This window comes from Bufo bufo, chromosome 8, assembly GCF_905171765.1.
Source record: "Bufo bufo chromosome 8, aBufBuf1.1, whole genome shotgun sequence".
Taxonomy (NCBI): Eukaryota; Metazoa; Chordata; class Amphibia; order Anura; family Bufonidae; genus Bufo; species Bufo bufo.
In genome coordinates, this window is record NC_053396.1 from 105,357,482 (window position 1) to 105,383,504 (window position 26,023).

A 26,023-nucleotide genomic window follows, 5' to 3' on the forward strand; every position below is an offset into this window, starting at 1 on the left:
CTCACTGAATCAGATTAGGCAGTACCTGGGTCTAGTCGCTTGATCAAGGTGGTCATGTAGCTCTCAGCATGAGAGATCTCTTGATAGCTTTTCACCGATGTTGCAAGCCTGGACCTAGTTGGTAATTATCAAGGCGTCTTACTTAGTTCGTATTTGCGCGGTGTCACTGTTCCGGCAAAGTTAGGATCCAATTGTCGGGATGTTAGGGTCTCAGAAATGTTCATCAGCTGATGTCCAAAGTGTACAGAAACCAAGTCCTCAAAAACAGGTAGACAAACCACAGAAATTGTGATAAACTCTAAGGGCTGATTCACATCTGTATTTAACTGATTCGGTAGGGTGTTCTGGCAGAGAAACAGCCTGCTGGAGTTCACTCACCAGATCCAGCATAGCTGGACACAGCCATTCCCTCGCTGGACCTCATTGACTATAATGGGATCTGGCCATTTTCCGGCATAAGTGCCAGCTTTGGCTGGCCACAAAGTCCTGCTTGCACACTGCATGCTCTGCAACTTCTCTAAACTGTATATGTGGTAGAGGCCCATATCTAACCAGCACTGGAAAGAAACGTGGGACGCCACGGAACTGAAGTTCGTGCTACGAAACAGTGAGTACGGACAATTAATACACTCAGCCATTGTATGCCTATTTTATTATACCGCTGCAGTTAAGATACATCAACAGGACATGGATGGCACTAATGACCATTAAGGACTAAAGGTTACTGATGGTCTCAATATTTCCCTATATCCATGATATAAAATAGAGATGTGGATCCTGGAAACTTTCTATAGGACATAATCCTTTGCACATTATTAGAGACTACATAACTATACCAGTGAATGATTGGATCGCCAACAGAAATAGAGACTAGTGTATGTTAAGATCTACAAATACTGTATACAGGGAGTGCAGAATTATTAGGCAAGTTGTATTTTTGAGGATTCATTTTATTATTGAACAACAACCATGTTCTCAATGAACCCAAAAAACTCATTAATATCAAAGCTGAATATTTTTGGAAGTAGTTTTTAGTTTGTTTTTAGTTTTAGTTATTTTAGGGGGATATCTGTGTGTGCAGGTGACTATTACTGTGCATAATTATTAGGCAACTTAACAAAAAACAAATATATACCCATTTCAATTATTTATTTTTACCAGTGAAACCAATATAACATCTCAACATTCACAAATATACATTTCTGACATTCAAAAACAAAACAAAAACAAATCAGTGACCAATATAGCCACCTTTCTGTGCAAGGACACTCAAAAGCCTGCCATCCATGGATTCTGTCAGTGTTTTGATCTGTTCACCATCAACATTGCATGCAGCAGCAACCACAGCCTCCCAGACACTGTTCAGAGAGGTGTACTGTTTTCCCTCCTTGTAAATCTCACATTTGATGATGGACCACAGGTTCTCAATGGGGTTCAGATCAGGTGAACAAGGAGGCCATGTCATTAGATTTTCTTCTTTTATACCCTTTCTTGCCAGCCACGCTGTGGAGTACTTGGACGCGTGTGATGGAGCATTGTCCTGCATGAAAATCATGTTTTTCTTGAAGGATGCAGACTTCTTCCTGTACCACTGCTTGAAGAAGGTGTCTTCCAGAAACTGGCAGTAGGACTGGGAGTTGAAGCTTGACTCCATCCTCAACCCGAAAAGGCCCACAAGCTCATCTTTGATGATACCAGCCCAAACCAGTACTCCACCTCCACCTTGCTGGCGTGTGAGTCGGACTGGAGCTCTCTGCCCTTTACCAATCCAGCCACGGGCCCATCCATCTGGCCCATCAAGACTCACTCTCATTTCATCAGTCCATAAAACCTTAGAAAAATCAGTCTTGAGATATTTCTTGGCCCAGTCTTGACGTTTCAGCTTGTGTGTCTTGTTCAGTGGTGGTCGTCTTTCAGCCTTTCTTACCTTGGCCATGTCTCTGAGTATTGCACACCTTGTGCTTTTGGGCACTCCAGTGATGTTGCAGCTCTGAAATATGGCCAAACTGGTGGCAAGTGGCATCTTGGCAGCTGCACGCTTGACTTTTCTCAGTTCATGGGCAGTTATTTTGCGCCTTGGTTTTTCCACACGCTTCTTGCGACCCTGTTGACTATTTTGAATGAAACGCTTGATTGTTCGATGATCACGCTTCAGAAGCTTTGCAATTTTAAGAGTGCTGCATCCCTCTGCAAGATATCTCACTATTTTTGACTTTTCTGAGCCTGTCAAGTCCTTCTTTTGACCCATTTTGCCAAAGGAAAGGAAGTTGCCTAATAATTATGCACACCTAATATAGGGTGTTGATGTCATTAGACCACACCCCTTCTCATTACAGAGATGCACATCACCTAATATGCTTAATTGGTAGTAGGCTTTCGAGCCTATACAGCTTGGAGTAAGACAACATGCATAAAGAGGATGATGTGGTCAAAATACTCATTTGCCTAATAATTCTGCACGCAGTGTATGCCAGTCTACATTTAGACTAACTGGAAAGAAACCCTCTGTATAGTGACCAGGGGTCATTCCTTACATGAAGAGAAAAGGCATTTTACACATTAATATAGGAAATGGTTCCTTCCAAACTATGGAATGCTCAACCCCAAGAGGCAGTTATGGTACATGCTGTAAGAGCACTAAAAAGGGTTAGATGCTTATCTAAAGATAATTGACATTGAGGGATATCAATAATTTTGCCTGAATGATGTATAATTGATCTGAGAAGAGTTGAACTGGACAGACAAGTCGTCTTTTTAATGAGTAACTACATAAGTTTGGTAGAAACAATTAATTTCTCAATAAGACTGGGTACACAAAGCCCTAATCTCAAACTGCGTAAAAGAAAATAAAAAATCATTAGTGATTGTAGGGCATGTTTCCGAATTTTCAAATACACAGCATCTCCTGTATGTGGATTTGCCACGGCAAAGTGTGTACCCTGTAGAAAAATTTGCACGTATTGTAAAATCTACACTTTCTTTCAGTGTAAATTCCACCCCAGTCTTGGCTTACAAATACTAATGCTGACCATGTGAAAGTGGCCTGATATAAATGTTAGGGCGCCTTCATATGCTGCGGATTTTGTTGCAGAATTTTCCACAACTGAAAATCAGTTCCATTCATTTGATTGGGGGGGCTAGCACATGGATTTCTGCAAGCCCCATTCAGGTGAATGGAACTGATCTTCAGTCGCGGAAATTTGTGCAACAAAATCCGCAACGTGAAGGCGCCCCCTAATGGCTGGCACTATTGTATATGGGCTATAGGCGATTCTACTCTAGTGGAAAAAAAAATAAAAAATATGAAAACTCAATGCAATTGAGCTGAGACTGACAAAGTATAATCTACTGATGTTGCTTGGTCAAAGATCATACAACCAAGGTGGTGCACCCTTCATTTTGGGTTTTGTAGTAGGGTTTATGTTGATGTAGGGTCACATTAATACCAGGTGGTATCTCCCCTTGCGGCGATGCAATCTGCCGCTCCGGCATGGTGACAGTCATACAGATGCTGGATATCCTCCTGTGGTATGTCATTCCAAGCTCTTTCAACTTGGACCAGTAGTCCAGCCACGGTGCTTGTTGACTGGTATAAACTGCGGTGTTCGAATTGAGCCACTCATTCCCTTCCATCTCTGGTGGGAGTGAACGGTCGGGCTGAGAAAGTCAAATGAGGCTGCTTGCTGTGCTAAACGTCCAAAGGACGTTTGGATGTTTATATCCACAAAACCATCCACCCAATTTTTGTTAAGAAAACAAACAAAAAAAACCCCCATACAATATTCATTAAAAATATTTTATAAACAATTTAGATGGTAGTGTCCCTTTTAAATGTATAAATTACAAGTTTAGCTATAATCTTTTCCTACAAAAACATATATCAATTTGCTTAGTTCCTTCTGCTCTATACCATGCTGCCTGCGTTGTAAGGAGACCGGCTCTCTTTACTCATTGCATATGGGCCGCCTTGTGTCTGAAACACGCAAGCAGCAGTCAGGGGTTAACTTGAGGCTCCTCTCGGTGGACAAATGAAAGCATTGTGTGGGATGTGAGTTCAATAGGAGAGGAAGAGTAATGAATTTCTATTGTAAGAAGTGGGAAGGTTAAGTGTTTGTTTAGCTGCTGCCCAACCAGTCAGAGATCTGCAGTACTCAGATGATGTGGCCAAACAACATACTGCGATGATGAGACGTAAAGAAGTCATCTGCCGCAACGGCATAGATCTGCTCCTAATGGCAACCATCGATGACCTATTAAAATAATGAGGCAAGCGGACGTGTTCTGAAGTTTACCCATGGCTGGTCCGCACAGAAGAACACGCTAACATGGCGTGAAGGCCAACATGAATTCAGTAGCTTCTCTATTACAAACGCGGAATTTAGATCAGAACACAAAAGGACAGATTTTAGTTATGGACAACAGCCATTTTCTCGCTAAGCCCTATAACAGGGATCAGCAACGTTCGGCACTCCAGCTGCTGTGAAACTACAACTCCCAGCATGCACACTTACTCGGCTGTTCTTGTAACTCCCGCAGAAGTGACAGGAGGATTATGGGAGTTGTAGTTTCACAACAGCTGGAGTGACGGAGGTTGCTGATCCCCGCCCTATAACATAGATAACACATTAATCGTCTGGCCAACCTCTCTGTGAACAGTAATAAGGCTTATGTACATTGTCACTCTTGGTTAGCAAGAGGTTAAACGTGTCAAATAAATAATTGGTTACATTTTCAGGACTCTCCAGTGTATCAGATGTATACTGAATAGTCATAGAGGTATAGAAAAAAAAAATAACGTGTAGAGTCCTGTGCCATATAGCAGCTCTCATTACTACTTTAGCCAGGTTATGGCAACTATAAGGCCTCTTTCACACGGGCGTTGCGGGAAAAGGTGCGGGTGCGTTGCGGGAGGAGCTGAGCAGACTGATATACAGTTTTATGGGAAAAGATTTAGTAAAACTTGCAACTTAGGGCTCTTTCACATGAGAGGATGCCATGCGTGGAATCCGCTGCGTGAAAGACAGCCAAGCCCCGCTCTGGACAGCAGAGACACGGAGCATTAGGCTACTTTCACACCTGCGTTCGGGTGTCCGCTCGTGAGCTCCGTTTGAAGGGGCTCACAAGCGGCCCCGAACGCATCCGTCCAGCCCTAATGCATTCTCAGTGGACGCGGATCCGCTCAGAATGCATCAGTCTGGCGGCGTTCAGCCTCCGTTCCGCTCAGCAAGCGGACACCTGAACGCTGCTTGCAGCGTTCGGGTGTCCACCTGGCCGTGCGGAGGCAAGCGGATCCGTCCAGACTTACAATGTAAGTCAATTAGGACGGATCCGCTTGAAGATGACACCATATGGCTCAATCTTCAAACGGATCCGTGCCCCATTGACTTTCAATGTAAAGTCTGGACGGATCCGCTCAGGCTACTTTCAGACTTAGAATTTTTTTCAAACTATAATGCAGACGGATCTGTTCTGAACGGATACAAACGTCTGCATTATAGGAGCGGATCCGTCTGAGCAGACATCAGACGGACCCGCTCTGAACGCTAGTGTGAAAGTAGCCTTAACATGACTGATAATGCTCTTTGCCTCTATGTGATCTTTTTACTACAAAATGACAGTGAGGTAAAGTTGTCACCCTGATGTTGTAGTAAAAAGATCACAGAGAGACACGGAGCATTATCAGTCATGTTAATGCTCCGTGTCAGAGTGAGGCTTGGCTGTCTCTCACGCAGCGGATGACACGCACGGCATCCGCTCGTCTGAAAGAGCCCTTACTCATTTAAATCTATGGTATTTCTGGTTTGATTGTTTACGGGGGAGCTATTAATAGTGACTGGCAGCTATCTCTGTATACAATCGTGGCCAAAAGTTTTGAGAATGACACAAATATTAGTTTTCACAAAGTTTGCTGCTAAACTGCTTTTAGATCTTTGTTTCAGTTGTTTCTGTGATGTAGTGAAATATAATTACATGCACTTCATAAGTTTCAAAGGCTTTTATCGACAATTACATGACATTTATGCAAAGAGTCAGTATTTGCAGTGTTGGCCCTTCTTTTTCAGGACCTCTGCAATTCGACTGGGCATGCTCTCAATCAACTTCTGGGCCAATTCCTGACTGATAGCAACCCATTCTTTCATAATCACTTCTTGGAGTTTGTCAGAATTAGTGGGTTTTTGTTTGTCCACCCGCCTCTTGAGGATTGACCACAAGTTCTCAATGGGATTAAGATCTGGGGAGTTTCCAGGCCATGGACCCAAAATGTCAACGTTTTGGTCCCCGAGCCACTTAGTTATCACTTTTGCCTTATGGCATGGTGCTCCATCGATCCTGGCGCTTGCTAGACTTTCTTGGACGCCCTGAAGCCTTCTTAACAAGAATTGAACCTCTTTCCTTGAAGTTCTTGATGATCCTATAAATTGTTGATTGAGGTGCAATCTTAGTAGCCACAATATCCTTGCCTGTGAAGCCATTTTTATGCAACGCAATGATGGCTGCACGCGTTTCTTTGCAGGTCACCATGGTTAACAATGGAAGAACAATGATTTCAAGCATCACCCTCCTTTTAACATGTCAAGTCTGCCATTTTAACCCAATCAGCCTGACATAATGATCTCCAGCCTTGTGCTCGTCAACATTCTCACCTGAGTTAACAAGACGATTACTGAAATGATCTCAGCAGGTCCTTTAATGACAGCAATGAAATGCAGTGGAAAGTTTTTTTTGGATTAAGTTAATTTTCATGGTAAAGAAGGACTATGCAATTCATCTGATCACTCTTCATAAAATTCTGGAGTATATGCAAATTGCTATTATAAAAACTTAAGCAGCAACCTTTCCAATATTTATGTAATTCTCAAAACTTTTGGCCATGACTGTACACACTTACACAATGCTATCACTGATAACACCTCCCCCGTGTACAGCTATCAGTGACTGACAGCTATCTCTGTACATACACTTACACAGAGAATGCTATCAATCACTGATAGCTGTACACAGGGGAGGTGTTATCAGTGACTGACAGCTATCTCTGTACATACACTTACACAGAGAATGCTATCAATCACTGATAACACTTTCCCCCTGTACAATTATCAGTGACTGACAGCTATATCCGTATACACCCTTAGGGCTCATGCACACGAAGGTTTTTTCCTCTGATTTAAGTCCTCTTCCGTTCCGTTATTCCACAAAACATATCCATATGGTTTCCGCATGCGATCCGTTTTTTGCGGATTGGAAACGGAAACAGTAACTTATTAAATCACCAAACACATGAGCAATATGGGCTGGGCATAGCATTTCTACAGTATGGATCCGCAAAATACGGATGACTTGAATGGGGCCTCGGACCGTGATTTGCGGACAATAATAGGACATGCCCTACTTTTTTGCGGGACGGAAATACGGAAACAGAATGCACACGGAGTACCTTCCGTTGTTTTTGCGGACCCATTGAAGTGAATGGTTCCGCATAAGGTCCACAAAAAAAACAAAAAACGGAACAGAGGCGGAAAGAAAATACGTTCGTGTGCATGAGCCCTAACACAAAGAATACTATCACTGATAACACCTCCCCGTGTACAATTATCAGTGTATCTCTGTATACAAACTTACATATAGAATGCTATCCATATCCCTTCTGAATAGCGATTACAAATTCCTGGTGAAAATCCTATCAATTAGATTACAAGACATCTTCCCCAACATCATACACCCCTCACAAAGAAGTTTTATTAAATCTAGACAATCTGTCAAAAACATCAGGGCAGCTGTAGCCGACACCCTTGAGACACAAGATGGTAATTCCCTCCCCCCACTATCATTAAGTCTAGATGCCGAAAAGGCTTATGATAAAGTGTCATGGCCCTTTCTGAATGCTGCTCTATCCCACAGAGGATTTGGCCCGATATTCTCAGATTTTGTCTGCCATCTCCAATCGGATGTCCGCACTACGCTCACAATAAATGGCTATAACACCCCCTATTTGGATATTTTTAGGGGCACTAGACAGGGCTGTCCTCTCTCTCCTTTACTTTTTAACATTTTTTTTGCACCCCCTCTTACATCACTTACAGCCACTCCACACCTCCATACAACATAGTCATAATTCAGTCGCTCTGGCCGCATTTGCAGATGATATTCTGTTGATTATAAAAAAAAAAAATGAAATTACACTCCCATAAACATTACAGAATCTTACGGATATTGGACAACTCTCAGGATATACTCTAAATTTGGATAAATCTGAAGCCATGCTCCTTAAAAGGCCACACGAGACCGAGGTGGACTGCTCACTTCCCAATTCAATGGCGCTCGCACTCTATATCATACCTGGGGGTACAGATCACCAAGTCACCGGGCAAATTATACAACGCAAACATCGCTTGAGGACACATTGGCAGGCTGGCGACACCTTCCTCAAGATGGTGGAATTCCCTCGCCTGTTATACCTTTTACATTCGCTACCAATCTATTTTCGCCCTAGGGATGAGAAGAAAATCAACTGTCTATACCGTACATTTATCTGGCAGGGTCTCCACCCCAGGATACCTTATATTGTCCGACAACAGCCTAGATTGAATGGGGGGTTGAACTTTCCTAATATAAGGGCTTATAATATCGCAGCTCTCATGAGAATTGCTTGAAATTGGATATACCATAAGTCCATATTCTCAAATAGGGGTCAGAAACCGGCCTTTATACCCGGACTAGCCCTCCCTAACCTTCTCCATAGCCCAATGGGAGAGATCCCGGAACGAGCCAGGGAAAACATTTTAAAAAAAATGTCAACTTGGCAGGCGTGCCAAAAAATGAGAATTCTCAAAAATGTACACCCCCACAACTCATTACATATGACCCTCTTAGCTAACTCACATTTCCATATGGGGTCACCACATAGAGATTTTTTTGACTGGCATAAGGGAGGTATAACTTTGCTCGGCCACTTGGTGGACCACACCACACATAAGATTCTGTCTTTTAAAACTCTCAAAACTAAATACCCCACCATTAAGTTAAGTTTCTTCCCTTATTTACAAGCCAGCAGCTATTTCCAGAAGTTACTACACCACCTAACGCCTCGAGTATGGAGTCCGGCTTTACAGGCCTCCCTCAAACATACTCCTACTTTAAGGGGACATACCACCAGTTTCTCCAAATTTCTAAATACCCTTCTAGATTATAGTCAAGGGCAATGGGCAGTAACTAAGTGGCTCAGCGATATCCCGCAACTAATGTCCACTTTGTATCAGACCCTGGAACGCAATCTCCGCTATTTGCCAGCCAGTCGCTACCGGGAGATGACCCTACAGATTTATCACCGGGCATATATTTCTCCGGTACGGGGCCATCGTATGGGCGTCTTTGAGTCAGATGGCTGCTTCGCGTTGTGGTGAGGCAGGAGCAGATATTTTTCATTGCTTGTGGTTATGCCCGGTGATGCAATCCTTTTGGGGTAAAATACATACATTTACCACCACCCATCTGACGTCAGCAGCACCTTTGGACCCTATATGGGCCATTTTCGGATACATTGACTCGACCACAATGTGGTGCACCCCTGGTAGCCGGAAACTACTATGTCTAATAGCAGCAGCAGCAGCGGTCAAGACCATCCTCCATATATAAATCGATCCTATACCCCCATTTAAGTTATTTCTCGAGAAACTCTGCTTATTAACCCCTTAGGGACCAGGTCATTTTTCACCTTAAGGACCAGACTGATTTTTGCAAATCTGACATGTGTCACTTTATGTGCTGATTACTTTAAAACGCTTTTACTTATCCAGGCCATTCTGAGATTGTTTTATCGTCACTTCATGGTAAATTTGAATCAAAATATAAAATTTTTATTTATTTTAAAAAACAAAAACAAATTTAGGGTACTTTCACACTAGCGTTTTTCTTTTCCGGGATAGAGTTCCATCACAGGGGCTCTATACCGGAAAAGAACTGATCAGGCATATCCCCATGCATTCTGAATGGAGAGTAATCCGTTCAGGATGCATCAGGGTGTCTTCAGTTCAGTCATTTTGACTGATCAGGCAAAAGAGAAAACCGCAGCATGCTACGGTTTTATCTCAGGCGAAAAAAACTTAAGACTTGCCTGAATGCCGGATTTTTTCCCCATAGGAATGTATTAGTGCCGGATAAGGAAAGAGATGGATCCGTCTGTCCGCATGACAAGCGGAGAAACGGATTCGTTCTCGCAATGCATTTGTGAGACGGATCTGCATCCGGATGCGTCTCACAAATGCTTTCAGTCCCATCCAGATCGGCAGATCCGGCAGGCAGTTCCGACTACGGAACTGCTTGCCGGATCACACTGCCGCAAGTGTGAAAATAGCCTTACCAAAAATTTGGAGAAAATTTGCAACTTTCCAAATTTCACTTTCTCTGCTTTTAAAACAGATAGCGATACCTCATATAATAGTTATTACTTTACATTTTCCATATGTCTACTTCATGTAGAAGCAAATCCTAAAATTTTTCAGAAAATTTCGAAAACCCACTTTTTAAGGACCAGTTCAGGTCTGAAGTTACTTTGTGAGGCTTAATATAAACCACCCAAAAATGACCCCATTTTAGAAACTACACCCCTCAAGGTATTAAAAACTGATTTTACAAACTTTGTTAACCTTTTAGGTGTTCCACAAGAATTAATGGAAAATGGAGATGAAATTTCAGAAATTCCCTTTTTTTTGGGCAGATTTTCCATTTTAATCATTTTATTCCGCTAACAAAGCAAGAATTAACAGCCAAACTAAACTCAATATTTATTGCCCTCATTCTGTAGTTTACAGAAACACCCCATATGTGGTCGTAAACTGCTGTACGGGCACACGGCAGGGCACAGAAGGAAAGGAACGCCATATGGTTTTTGGAGGGCAGTTTTCACTGGGATAATTTTAACTTGCCATGTCACATTTGAAGATGAACCCCTAGAGTAGAAACTACAAAAAAGTTACCCCATTTTGAAAACCACAGGATAAGGTGGCAGTTTTGTTGGTACTAATTTAGGGTACAGAAGATTTTTGGTTGCTCTATATTACACTTTTTGTGAGGCAAGGTAACCAAAAAAAATAGGTTAGATCATGAGCTATTTTTATAGAGCAGGTTGTTACGGACGCGGCAATACCAAATACTTTTTTTGGTTGTTTGTTTCAGTTTTATGTAATAAAGCATTTTTTTTTTAAAATTATTTTTTAGTGTCTCCACATTCTGAAAGCAATATATTTTTTTGGGCTGACTTTCCTATGTAGGGGCTCATTTTTTTCAGTATGAGATGAGATGATGGTTTGATTGGTACTATTTTGGTACTATTTTTTTACGGTGTTCACCTGAGGGATTAAATCATGCGATATTAGTATAGAGCAGGTTGTTACGAACGTGTAGATACCTAATATGTATACATTTTTTTTTTTTTAAGTTTTATACATAAAACGTAATATTTTTGAAACAAAACAAATCATGTTTTTGTGTCACCATAGTATGAGAGCCATTTATTTTTAATTTTTTGGGCGATTCTCTTAGGTAGGGCATCATTTTTGCAGGATGAGAGGATGGTTTGATTGGTACAATTTTGGGGTGCATATTACTTTTTGATCGCTTGCTATTACACTTTTTGTGATGTAAGGTGACAAAATGGCTTTTTGACACAGTTTTTATTTTTTATGGTGTCTATCGGACGGGGTGGATCATGTTATATATTCATGTTATATATTTATAGAGCCGGTTGTTACGGACGCGGCGAAACCCAATATGTGCGGTTTTTCTTTTTCTATTTTTTATTATAAAATCAGGGGAAAGGGGGGGGGGTGGGCATGGCCTGACCGGACATGTGAGCGGCTGTGTGGCACAAAATCCTCTAAAAACTCCTGCAAACTGCTTAAAAGTGTGTGTGACTCGCCAGAATTGAAGATCGCACTGTTCCCCTTGTACCTAGCTACATATTCGCTGAAAAATGAAGCGACAAAAGGCAAAGGAGAGGGAAGGAAAGGACTGCAGTGCCGACCAGCCTGTGAAGAGAGCGGAGGTAGCGGCGCGCCTAGAAAGATTCGCTCATACCAGAGCGTCCTCTGTATATGAACTGGACCTGGAAACCTCCGCTGTGTCCACCGCCCAGAACACTGAGGAACCAGCTGTGCTTGCAGTACAATCTCAAGAGGTTGGTGAAACTTCAGAATGGGTGGTTGCTGCTGATAAAGAACCTACTATCAAAGATGTGTTTGCAGCAGTAGCGCATAGTAACAAAGCGCTTGCCTCACTCAGCAATAATTTTGGTAGCCTGAAACAAGATATTGGGCTTATCAGACAAGATATGAAGCAAGTGAGGGAAAGAATTTAAATAATGGAGACATGTGTAAGCGACTTGGAAGATCAAGTACAGCCAATACAGCGTGATCTTAAATGTGTGATTCATAATGTCACGTTGCTCATATCCAAGACGGATGACATGGAAAACTGGCTAAGACGTAGTAATGTCCGTATGATTGGAGTGCCTGAAAAGAGCAGAGGGATCAGGCGCTGTTACATTTGTAGAAAAGTGGATAATAAAAAAGTTTGGCAAAGATAAGTTATCTCCGTTTTTTGCCGTTGAGCGTGCTCACCGTGTACTGTTTCGCCCTCCACCACCCGGGGCGCCACCGAGACGTCAGGGACCGAGATACCATCCAGAGAGGTGCCAGAGACTGTACGGATCTCACTATAAATGGTAGCCAGATCTCTTTATTCCCGGACTTTTCTGCTGAAGTTCAGAAGAGACGTGCTCGTTTTCTGGACATTAAGAAAAGGCTGCGGATTCTACAGCTTCCTTACTCAATGTTATACCCGGCAAAACTGCGGGTGGTTGCAAAAGATGAGACTCATATGTTTGATAATCCTGAAGATGCATGTCAGTGGTTGGATGCGCATGAAGGAGATCTGTGTGGAAATTCTTGAGTTCATCATGTGCCATTAGTAATGTTTAATAACTACCTCAGTTTTCTTGCAGGAATTACTGTAGTTAGAATGGTAGAATTGCTATGCTGCTTTACAGTTTGAACGTTCTTACAGCAAGACAGCTTATGAAAATAATGGGAGGCAGAATAGAGCAGTTGTTCAGAAATTACCTACTGTGAATGAGTCACATACAACTGTTCGTTATAATGTTTATATCTCTGTAATAGCAGTATGTAGGAGATTGGTATAGAAATATGCTTTGCCAGAGTTCAGTGCCAAGTATGCTTACTGTAATAGTTGACCTATTGACAGTTTTGATTAATTGCTATATCAGAGTTCAGGTATTTTTAATACCCCAGTTCTCCTCTTGATAGGAGAAATGTCTTTTTGTTTTACTGTTTTATGTTGGGGAAGGGGTGGGTTTTTTGGAATACTATCGCTATAGGAGATCGCAGTAACAGCCAACTACAATTCTGGAATTGGTTTGATGATGGGGACCCTTAAAGGGTTTCCATCACTTCGTTTCACATAATTAGCTGTCAGACACTAGCGATCCGCTAGTGTCTGCTCTGCCAAACCATCCTAATATAATTGCTTTTGGGGCAGCCGTTTTGCTAAAAAAAGAACTTTTATTAATATGCTAATGAGCCTCTAGGTGCTATGGGGGCGTCATTAGCACCTAGAGGCTCCGTCTACCTTCAGAAACTGCCGCCGCCCAGCGCGTCCCTCCAGCCCGCCCATCTCCTCCTGAATGCGATCCTCCCTGTGAGCGCCTGTATTCGGCGCATGCGCAGTGAATGTCTGACCGCTTCCCTGCTCAGACATCTCCACTGCGCCTGTTCCTCGGAGCACTATGACGTCATCGCGCAGGCGCAGTGGAGATGTCTGAGCAGGGAAGCTGCTACAAGCCGCTACAAATTTGACCGCGCAGCTGCAGTGGAAAAGGAGATAGGAGGAGAGTAAACGGGCGGGCAGAGGCACACGGAGGGCGGGGTTATGAGCCGTTGAGGAGGTGCTGCCTGGGGCTCGGAGGATTGAGACGCCGCCCTGGGCACTTGAGAGGGCTCATTTACAGAATCTTTAAAGTTCATTTTCAGATAAAAGAAAACTCTGTTACATACATCAAAGGTACCGTTTTTAAGTTCTGGGTGGCACATATAACACTATTTGATCAGTCTAATATGCCCAAATGTGGTGACAGACTCCCTTTAAAGGCATATATATGTTAGAGGGGTATATATTAAAGAAATTAGCATACACAAATCTAAAAATAAGGCCCTTTCAATTGAAATGTCTAATAGAGTGCTGGAAACTGAGGTGAAATATATTGCCAATCCAACACCAGAGAATGCTAATAACTGGACTGAGGCCCAAGATCTGTGGAAAGAACATCTGATTGATAAGGCAGGAGCTAAATGCTTCTTCAGGGCACAGAAATATTTTATGGAAGGTGAGAGTGCTGGCCACCTCTTGGCTACCATTGTAAAAGCACAATCAGGTCCCTCCTGTGTGACAGCTGTCAGAGACAGGAATGGTATCCTGGTTACCAGGGATGAGGATATAGTTGGGACATTTCATGCTCATTTTAAGGATGTCTATAGGTCTAGGTTGACAGTTTTCTCAAAAGACAGGGATTGTTATCTGAGTGAAATTGTAATGCCTACCCTCTCTGTGGAACAAAGGGAACTTCTCGATGAAAAGGCACCGGGCGGGGATGGTCTTCCTGGGGAATTTTACAAAAAACATCAAGATTTATTACTCCCACATCTCTTGAATGTACATCAGGATTCCTATAACACATGTACTTCACCGAGCTCGATGAGAGAAGCAGTGGTTGTTGTAATCCCAAAGCCGGGTAAAGATCCTACCTTAGTTGACTCTTATAGGCCCATTTCACTACTGACCGTGGATATTAAAATACTTGCCAAAGTCTTAGCTAACAGATTGCTAGGGGTTATCTCCGCTATTGTACATGAGGATCAATGTGGTTTTATGCCAGACAGATCCACCTCCCTTAATCTTAGGCGTCTTTGCCTTAATCTTCAACTGGGAATGGAGGGGGGAGATTGTAGTGCTGTGGTCTCTCTTGATGCTGCCAAAGCTTTTGATAGTGTCGAGTGGGACTATCTGTGGGCTGTATTGTCAAAGGTGGGATTTGGTCCTTGTTTCATTAAGTGGGTTAAACTACTGTATGACCAGCCTAGAGCTAGGTTCAGAATAAATGGTGGACTGTCCCAGGTGCTGGAATTGGAGAGAGGTACGAGGCAAGGCTGTACTCTATCCCCTCTGCTCTTTGCACTGGCAATTGAGCCGCTAGCATGTCTAATCCGATCTACTCCATTAATACAAGGTATTGTAAGAGGGAGGATGGAAGAACGAGTATCGCTATATGCGGATGACATGTTGTTATATGTGGGAAACCTAACCTCCATTAACCCCATAATATCGCTTATTTCGGATTTTGGTAACCAGTCTGGTCTGCTTATTAACTGGGATAAATCTGTGATTCTCCCATTATCCCCTCTCCCGCAATCTCTCTCTCTTGCCCATACTAACCTTAAAGTAGTATCATCTTTTAGATATTTGGGAATTGAAGTTTCAGCCAACCCTCATAGATATATCCCTGACAATATAATACCTATACTTGCCAAATTTAAACGTAAAGCGATATCATGGCATAAACTCCCCTTATCTCTAATTGGTAGGGGTAAATTGCTGAAAATGGTTTTGATGCCACACCTTTTATATATACTCCACAACGCACCTGTTTGGGTTCCCATGTGCTACTTTTACAAGATTCTAAAATTTTTCCGGTTTGTGTTGTGGAAAAAAGATAGAAGTAGGATCAAATTAGAAACTCTGCAGTGATGAAAGGAAATGGGTGGCCTAGCTTTACCTAATCCTTTTCTATACTTTGTAGCCGCTCAAGCGCAGCATTTTAAGAGCTGGAGTGTAGTTGGAGGAGGTGGAAGGAGTGGTAAGCTTGTAGAGTGGGCTTCTGGGTGCTCTCCTCCTGTTACGTTTTTGGAGAGAGAGGTAGCTGTAAAATTGAAAGCGATCCCGATTATTGGGCTCATAAGGAAAATATGGGATAAGATCAAAGAAGTGTTGAGAATCACAGGATTAATGGACATCTCACCTATATGGCGTAATAAGGCTTTGTCAGAAATATCTTGCCTAGAAGGTTTTTCCCAATGGGAAAGAAATGGCAGATGGAATATTAGTCAGGAGAGTATCTGAAAAAGTTTCCTCTGAAAGTAAAACTGCAATGGGAAAAGGATGTGGGTGTGATAACAGATACTCAGTGGGAGGAGATACTGGCCTTGACCCCAAAGTTGTCCCTTAGTGAAGCAGCTAGATTATCACAACTGTACATGGTCCACAGGACGTACAAATCCCCAGCCTTTTTATTTAAAATTGGTTATAGAAGTGACTCCACATGTCCGAAATGTCAGGAGGAGACTGGATTATTCCATATGTTGTGGAACTGCAGTGCCCTGAAACGGTACTACTCTAGTTAACAAAATATATAGTGCAAAATATGTGCCAAATCCTAGAATGTGTATACTTGGTATCTTTGGAACTGATAACTTACAAGAATACATTGTCACTGAATTAATAGAATATTATATCAAGCGCGTAAAACACTGGCCGCCAAATGGATACAGCCTCTTCCTCCTACTATCGCTGAATTTATTGCAAGATTGAACATTGTAATAAGAATGGAGAGAGGGGTATACATTAAACGTAATTGCCTGTCTAAATTTGAAAGTATATGGGGCCTATGGATAGACAGATCAAGGGTATGTAGTCCTTGGCTAGAGGGATAGGAGTCACGTAAGGGGATGTGTATTGGGTGTATCATCAAATTTGAGTGAATTTGCTCTAAATATCTGGATATGTATGATATTTATCGGCTATTTGAGTCCTATTCCGATTAGACAATCCTTTGTAATACTCTAAATCTGTCTCAAGGGGGTGGGGGAGTTTGTGTTGTGTTTAAGTGTATTTAACTTTTATATTATTGTAGCTATGTTATGTCATGATTTTGTATTATGACCTTTGACGCTGCTTGATTGTAAACTTCTGATCTGCATTTTGTATGGTCATTTTACTTGAATGAAACTAAATAAAAATTATCTGATTAAAAAAAAATAATAATCAGGGGAAAGGGGCGTTTTTTTCTTTTTTTTAACTTGAAACTTTTTTTTATTTTATTGAAAACTTTTTTACTCTGGGACTTCAACGTTTGGGGGTCTGATCCCCTTCTGCAATGCATTACATCTCATCTGTATTGTAATGCATTGCCTGTTAGTGTATGACACTGAGTCATACACTAACAGGTTGCCAAGGAGACCCAGCCTGAGATCTCCTGGGCACCCGTGGAAGGCAGGTCCCGATGCCGTGCAAGGCATTGGGCAGCCTCTGCACGGCAACGGGCTGCCTCCTGACACATCCGAGTCCCCACCACAGCAGCGTAAGGGACTCGATGCGCTCCTTCACCCGACACAAACCCATTCTCTGTCGCGGTCAGCGTGGACTGTGGCATAGAAGGGGTTCATCTGCAGGCATCAGCTTTTACAGCGATGCCGGCGGATACAGCAGTGGTCCGGCTATCAGGGACTGCCGAGCCCCTGCAGTGATCGGACACGCACCGCTACGATGCACGCCGTGCATGTACGGTGGAATGCCTTTTGTCAATGCATCCCCCGCCGAGCATGCACAGCGTTTTGTGTTAAGGGGTTAATGAAGATGGATTGGGTAAAGGCGTCTTCAAAAAAGGAGACACATGTGAAGCTATTTTTTGCATGCTGGGAGAGAGTTTTATAGACATACTGCCCCTCCAGGTTAGGAGATGTATTCAGGAATGTTTCCAGCTCACCTCCTGGTACCAGACACGAATCTTATTGAATGAGCCGCCTATATCAGGGACATGATCTAATCTGAGTGCTCTATGTTTAGACTTTACATGTACTGAATATGGAGATGAATGAGTTGGGCTGATCTTATGTTTTACTTGCTCTGCGGTTTGCAGAGAATTCTGTAATGGTTCTTTCACCACTTTTTCCCCCATGTCCATCCTTTCCCCTTCCCTCCCCCCTATCCCTCATTTCCCTCCTAAAAAACCAACATATGTCGGAAGGTTGACGAAATGACTTTAATATATTGCTCTATTTGCTTGTATTGGGACCATCACCAGAGACGTGCCATGAACAATACTGATCAATATTACTGCTCTTATTAAAATGTATGTCATATTTTTTTTCTTAAGTCAACATTAAATAAAAACATTTGAAAATAGAATACTATCAATCACTGATAAAACCTCTCCCTGTACAACTGACCACGAAACTATCTATCAATCTGCTCAGCTTCTCTTGCTATATAGCAGGCAGCCTACAGATTGCACTGCGTTTTGTGGTCATGTCTTCTTTAACGGGATTGGCTTATTAATACCATTTGGAAGGATGATCAATGTTGTTGAAACACAGCACAGGTTATATGTACGTCTGAGATGACACTTTTAAAGGCTCTAAAGTATACTAAATGGCCCCTTCCAGAATCAATCAAAAATAAAACTGCAGCACTCACCGGTCTTCAATTCATGCCGGTTTACTCACCAAAAATTGTGACGTTTCTCAAGCAAGACCGAGAGGTTAAAACGTTGCAATTTCTTGTGAATAAACCAGCATGAATTGAAGACCGGCGAGTGCTGCAGTTTATTTTTAATTTATTCCGGATGATTTGGGGATACTACAGACTGGTATCCAACACCATAGAAACTTTTTGCTATAGATTTTTAAGTGCTGCTACTTTTTTTTATTTTTTGCCATAAAACTGGTGCATCTTCGGCCGCACCAGGCATATCAGAGTTACGCCGGTCTGCAATAAATTTCCCCCCTTAGTGCCCATTTAGCCAAAACGTGTGTTGAGAGTCTGGCATGTTATCTTTCCGATTCAACTAAAAGGTTCTGTGCAGAACATTACTATTCCTACAAAAAAAACTAACTCAAATTGTTCTTTATGAAACCCGCTTTCTCCATCAAATTTTATAGTAAGCATTGTGCATTCCATGAGGTCATATTCTCTGGGTATTTGCCAAACTCTAATTAGTCCATGAAAAGGCTAACTAGTAAAACATGATTCATCACTCCAGAGGTTACGTTTCCACTGCTCAAATGTCCAGTGGAAGACACTATTTCAGCTGTCACTCTTGGCATTGCGCATGTTGATCTCAGATTTCTGTGAAGTTGCTCGTCCATGGAAATCCATCTCATGAAGCTCTTGAGGGATTGTTTTCACTTCAGCTAATACAGAAGAGCAGAGCGCTCTGCATGGGCAGAGAAAGCACAAACCTAAGAACCTCTGAATTTTCAACAGGTAAAATTAAGCTCATATAAAAAGATTGTCACTTCCAAAAAAAAAAACAACTACAGTAAGAAAAAAACAAACAAAAAAAAAAACCCACTGATTCTGAATCTGTAAATTATACAAGAGTTTAGGAGTCCCTCTGTATAATTGTGGGTGTACAGAAAGGAAAACAAGTGACGAGAACTATAAGGCCCCTTTCACACGAGCGAGTTTTCCGTGCGGGTGCAATGCGTGACGTGAACAAATAGCACCCGCACTGAATCCTGACCCATTCATTTAGAAGGGTTCTGTGTACATGAGCGTTGTTTTTCACACATCACTTCTGCGTTGTGTGAAAATCGTAGTGTGTTCTATAGTCTGCGTTTTTCACGCAGAAGTGAATGGGGCTGCGTGAAAAACGCATTTCATCCGCAAGCAAGTGCAGGTGCGAAGCGTTTTTCACTGATGGTTGCTAACAGATGTTGTTTGTAAACCTTCAGTTTTTTATCATGAGCGTGAAAAACGCATCAAAACGCATTGCACCCGTGCGGAAAAAACGGAACAACTCAACGCAATCGCAGACAAAACTGATTTAACTTGATTGCAAAATAGTGCGAGTTTCCCTGAACGCATCCGGACCTAATCCGTCACGCTCGTGTGAAAGGGGCCTTAGAAGATGCAGATTCAGAATCTGTCCTTTATATGTTTCTACTCACTTGCATTCCCCCGCGGTAAGTCTACAAATGGGCCAAATGATGCAAAGCGAAGACTCCTAAACTTGCAAGGTATAATGAAGAGGACTCCAGGACTCACTCTCAGCATGCAGCACATTTGCAGTTGAATAGTGGGGGAGTGCAAGAAAGTAAAAAACCTAAAAATGACACATTCAGAACCAGCCTCTTTTATAGTATTCACTGGTTACTCTAGTTTACTGGGTCTTTGGTAATGACAATCTCTTTAATGACGTAGATATGAAACGAAGAGTAAAAAATGCACCAAAAACCAAAAAGGCCGATATGAAACTATCCAACCTTGAAACCAACAGTAGGCAAGCGTTAGCCAAAAAGGTAGTAATGGAAAGCACTCCCACCCAAACCCTAAAAAGGCAATATACTAGTTGGACCAGGAGAAAATACCAGCTATATTTTCTGTTGTTCTTTTCCGTTAGAGGAGCATCACTCTCATGGAGATTGCTCAGTTTTTATACCAGACATACGCAGATGTGAACATGCCTTAAATCAGACATTCGAGTGACTGCCAAAGGTACTTATAATGACAATCAACATAGCCATCTAATATTAATGGGAGCAATATCTCTGTAAATAGAGAGAACATAAACAGGTAGCTAAAATGGCAAACCAAAATTGTGGAGCACCACGTGCCATTGATGTGAGAGGTGAACGTGAGCTACTGAGGTGCACGAGGGCAACCGATACGCTACAGTGGAGCAGCTCACCGCCAGAATGAAACAAGGGGCTACAAGACTTGGCCCTAAAACAACAGTTCAGTGAACCCTACTGTATATGGGGCTCCGAAGCAGACAAATGGTCACTGCACCTCTGCTAACGAAGTTGCATCAGCAGAAAAGGCTTCCATTTTCGCTGCAGTATCGGAACTGAACCTCCGCTGATAGGTAGAGGGTTGCCTTCTCCGATAAGTCACATTATCTGGTTCATCCATGAGATGGTCATTAGCGTGTCAGACTGAGAATTATTAAAGAACAAACACTCTGCAACCATTGCTGGAAGAACACAAGCTGGTGGTGGCAGCGTTCTGGTCTGGGGAATGTTTTCCTGGCATTTTCTGGGCCCACTCATCCATGTGGAAGGCACTCTCTACCGATTTGGGTATGAATCCATCCTTGCAGATCACGCCCCCCCATACATGCCGATTGTCTTCCATGAGGTGGATGGGACCTTACAGCAAGCCAAAGCGGCGCTAGCACCGTATTTTAGACTATTTCATGCCTGTGTAGCTTACTTCAGTGAAACTACGGCCACTATTTAATCCATATAGACCTTCTCTTGTATTCTAAAGATTACAGGCCTTTCTTTAATTCAAAGTAAGCAGCTTTAATAAAGCTTTTATGTTTAGTTTATTTTATATAAAGGAAAGGAATAATTTCAATAGTTTTTGGAATGTTCTCCCAAGATTTGTTCCTAAAATTAGAAGTACAATTTGACTTCTGATTATTGACCTGCAATTGGCAATGTAAGGTTTTAGTACACACTTTACAGTGCAAAGATATAAATGTAACCCCTCTCCGCAGAATAGGTGATGCATATCTGACTGGTGCGGGGGTAACAGCCTATATGTTGAACACCAGTTCGGCTAATGGAGTTTTTGGAGAGGGCAGCCCTCTAAATCGGCCAAACATTCTTCAAAAAACTCTCAAACTTTTAAAGAGATTTTTTTTTTACCATTAAAAAAACATAAGATGCAAATATGGATCCCAAGGTGTAACTGGAAGGTTAGTGTGAGCCTTCTGTTTTTGTAGGGGTTGCTCTTCACATAGTATCAGTATTAAAAACAATGCACAGGCATAGCAAACACAAGGTAAACAGGCAAAGTATTAAACCCTGCTCCGAGTAAGGATAAATGGGTTACTTTATTTATGGGATTTTACACTATAAACCTTCATCACCTCTTATAACTGAGTTTTTTGGAAAACAATAGCAAAAAGCCTAGAGAGCAAGGACTCTGGAATCCAGCAGTAAACACTTTTCAGGACCAAATGACAGATGCAATAAACTGGCTCAAAACTAGGTAAGTTACCCTGGCAAACCACTATATTTATCGCAGCTTGTGACTAGGTCCTGAAATGAGTTCATGATTGCAGGCAGAAACTTTCCAAAAGTTTTGCCCTCTTTTCAGACTATACCCATCTCTGCAGTAGTATTTTCAGAGGCCAACTTGAACAATTAGAAAAGGTGCTAATATTCCAAAAGACATTGAAAGAAAAATTAAATAACAAAAATAAAAGATAACAAGTGATCCCATTACTTAGTGTGCAGAACAGCAGCCTCTTAACACTCACTACAAGGAGTGTTAAAGCAAAAAAATGGAAGGTAGGAAACACCGAAGATGGTGCAGGTACAGTCGTGGTTATAGGATATGTACGTAATATGATTCAAGGATTGCTAATGAAATCAGATTTCTCAAATGTTAAAACATTTGATGAACTGAGCACCAAACAACAGCTGATCTGTCTTACAAAGTGCTATCTTCTTAGATTGGGTCTCAGCCGTGGTCCCTGTTCTTTCAAGGGTCACTTCAGTATACAACTTTTTAGGAAAATGGAAAAACCTGCACCTGGTTATGAGAAAACAGACTGAAGTGGCTTATTGCAAAAGATCCACTTTGTACGGCTGATAGCAATAAGAGCTGAATGTGAAACGGTCCATCCGGGAACTGAAAGCAGATATTTGTGGCAGCAGTCATGAGCATCTCCTCTGTAGTCAATACAGGACTTTGATCCCTTATTCACTGTCCAACAGTTCACAAATAGGAATTTACTTTAACCCAACCATGGGATTTAGTCTCTTGATTGGTAGAACAGGATATATCCCGATTCAGAGTTTTTGGAAATGTCTGATGTTAAACCGTAGAACTCTTCAATGGCTTGGGCGTCAATTTTCTGTTGTCAAAAGGGAAAGGATGAAAGAAAAAAAAAATGAAATTAAAAACAGTTTAGATAATATTTGCCCAATTAAAACCTCAGTGTAATGTTTTATTCGTGCATTCAAGACACAGTGCTCAAAGTGTCGTGTTCAGGGGTTTTCGTTACAGGGAGTTGATTATTTCGGTTTCCTGGCAGAGTACAGGATCAAGCCGTCAGTGAGTCAACCTCATCCTGCTGATGGCACAGTATGTAGTGCCAAGAGGCTCAGCCCATGTTCTGCGCCATCAGCCTCTTAATTGACATGGAGTCGGCAGGAAAGGGTTCATTTGAGTTGCATAACTGTAAAACATTGTGGAATTTTAGGTGTTAATGGAAGTTTGACATTACATATATTTTTTTGCTCAGTAAGTGGGGGAAAAATGACAATGTGTCTTATGGAGCGAATAGTAGGAGCGGGGAGAGGTGAATACAGCGCTCCTGCTGCTGGCTGTACTAAGTGAGGCACTCCGAGAAAACCATGGAGTGGCCAGTGCAGGAAGAGCAGAGGTGTGACCTGGAGCAGTAGGGCAAGTTCATTTATCTATATGTCTCATGCGGCTCTTATCTTAGGTCTAATGAGGAATGGGGTTCTGATTTAGGGGATTTGATAATGAGGCATGGGGGGTCTGATCTCAGGTCTAATGAAGAATGGGGGCCGGATCTTACATATAATTTGGAATGAATTTCTGATGAGGAATGGTGGCCTAATCTGATATCTAATGAGAAATGGGGGTCTGAGCTGAGGTCTAATGAGGAATGGGGGTCTGATGAGGAATGGGAGCCTGATTTCAGGTCTGATAAGGATTGGGGGGTCTGATTTGGTATTAGGTTTGTCAATAAAAAAAAAATACAAAACTGCACCGTTTGGCTTCTGCAGCTTCTATGTTTTACAGTACATAGAAGCTGTAGAAAGCCATTCTGTGAAAAGAAAGCATGTTTGACACCTCATTTTCCTGACGCTCTCAGATCTGACATCTCTTGAATGATCTTCTAAGTTACTTTATGGTAAAATCTAAGTACAAATCCACCCCAAACTGGAAGTGTCATTTTGAGACAAAATTTGAGACGTTTTATCTTTTTACGACACCCTCACCATTTTTTCAAAAAGTGGGTGGGGTGTGGGCTGGAGAACATGGGCTGCAGGCGGGGACTCATTTAAAAACATGCAGACCAGAAAACTGGTTCACAATACACCAGAAATCTACTCAAGATGGAGATCTCTGTTCTGGTGCTTGGACAGTAGAAGATGCAAAGAATTTTTTTTCCCCGTTTTCCAATATGATACATTCAAAATGCATCTTGTCCCGCAAAAAAAGGAAGCTGTCATATGGCCATGTGAACGGAAAATGGTTCTAATTATTGGATCGTTATTCTCTGGCCTGTAAAAAAGGTGCACAATGTAAACTGTAGTAATCTTCTCACCAGTGACTATATTTGTGAGTTATAGCCTCCCTTCCGATCCTCAGCTGTGTCATGTGACCAACTCTCTGATCTCCAAATGACCCAGGACAGTAAGTCAGTTACGTCTCTATTGATTCCTATGAGATTGACGTTAATGCTCCCATAGGAATACATAGAGAAACTGGCTTCCTGTCCACACATAAGATGCTGTGTTATTTAGAACGTCTGGGACCACAAGCAAAAGACCCCTAGCAATCAGACACTTATCCTGTGAATAGGTGATAAGCGTGAATTACAGGACAACTCTTAAAAAAATAATAATAATAAGACAGTTATAGTTTACGATAAGAAAATAATTCAACTATAGCATACTGGACACCAGAGGAAACTGACGACATGAAACAAATGCTGAAAAAGTCATGTCAAGGGATAATCAATGTGTAGAACAATTGTTATAGGGATAATAACAGTAGGCATACTGTATGGGAATAATGTAGAACTACAGATCTAAAAAAATAGATTTCCAAAATCAAGAAAAAGCTAAAAAGAATAAATAAAAAAAATAAAAAAAATACCTCTACAATGTCATCATCAAACAGCAGCCAGAATCCATGACTCTTTACAATGGTGATGTAGTGTCCACGGTTTGGGCCACTGTGTAAAACGGAAATTGTAAAATGTTATTTACTCAGTTTTGATACTGCGCATTTTTTAACGAAATGTATTCTTAGCATGATGTAAAGTTATAGAATTTCACACTATACTTTCTGTGTCAATATTTCACAGTGTTGAAGATCTCCGTTTGCAGTCATTCAATAGGATTCCTTAATTAATTAATTTTTTTAATTTCATATGGCCAAAATTTGTTCGGATCATATAAAGGAAACACAGGTGCTTCGCTTTTTACATGTGAGCGCTAAAAACTGCACTGGACACACAGGAGCACGCCTCATGACCAGGACAAATTTTTATCCACTGAAAGCAAACAATGAGGGTTCCTACTGAATACCAGCAAGCAGACATCTTCAAACCCATACGAATGGAGAAATCATATAACTTTTCGTTATGCAGTCAATAACCCCCATTTGATGAATACAAATTTAATACATTAAAAATTACAATAAAAAAGGAACTAAAATAAATTAACATGAATCTTTCAGAATACTTACTAGAGGATGCTACCATAGCTCAGAAGGAACTAGTCTTTTTGTTACTGATCTTGTCCAGTTGTTTTCATGCTGCCAAAGCTTGCTGTGTTTGGGATTACCTTATGGAGAGGTCCTTAAGCGGAGTGAGGAGTCTTATAGCCAAGGCGCAACGCTCCTCTGGAATTCTAGTTAGGGGGTATTCAAATGAGCTCTTCACAAGCTCTGCCTCTGCCACCGGATGTAAGGTAAAGGTCTTTTAAAGGGTTGAACATTGACTTCTAGGAGAGCTGCCTTACATCTGGTGGCATTAGAGGCAGAGCTTGTTAAGATCTCATTTGGATCACCAGTGTGAAAAGCATTCCACGACTCCTCTCCTCCGTCACAGACTTGCTCCTATTTACAGCTGCCTGCACATCCCTTAATTACATGGTATAAACTAGTGCTGTATGATCACCTTAAAGAGGTTGTGCAGCAAGTACATATTGATGACCTACCCTCAGGATAGGTCATCAGTATC

At 41.8% G+C, this 26,023-nt stretch overlaps 1 protein-coding gene across 2 annotated transcripts in view; it reads right to left on the minus strand.

The window, feature by feature from the left end:
- Nucleotides 1-21,885: 21,885 nt before the first annotated feature.
- Nucleotides 21,886-26,023, minus strand: part of LOC120977147 (ubiquitin carboxyl-terminal hydrolase 12-like) — a 90,507-nt gene continuing 86,369 nt past the window's right edge. For both annotated transcript variants that reach the window (XM_040404924.1, XM_040404925.1), the window contains 2 exons: nucleotides 24,934-25,012; nucleotides 21,886-22,933 (listed from right to left, as the gene is read on the minus strand). In XM_040404924.1, the coding sequence (XP_040260858.1) occupies nucleotides 22,832-22,933; nucleotides 24,934-25,012 (181 nt within the window). In that variant the 3' untranslated portion in view covers nucleotides 21,886-22,831. The remainder of the gene's footprint in view (nucleotides 22,934-24,933; nucleotides 25,013-26,023) is intronic.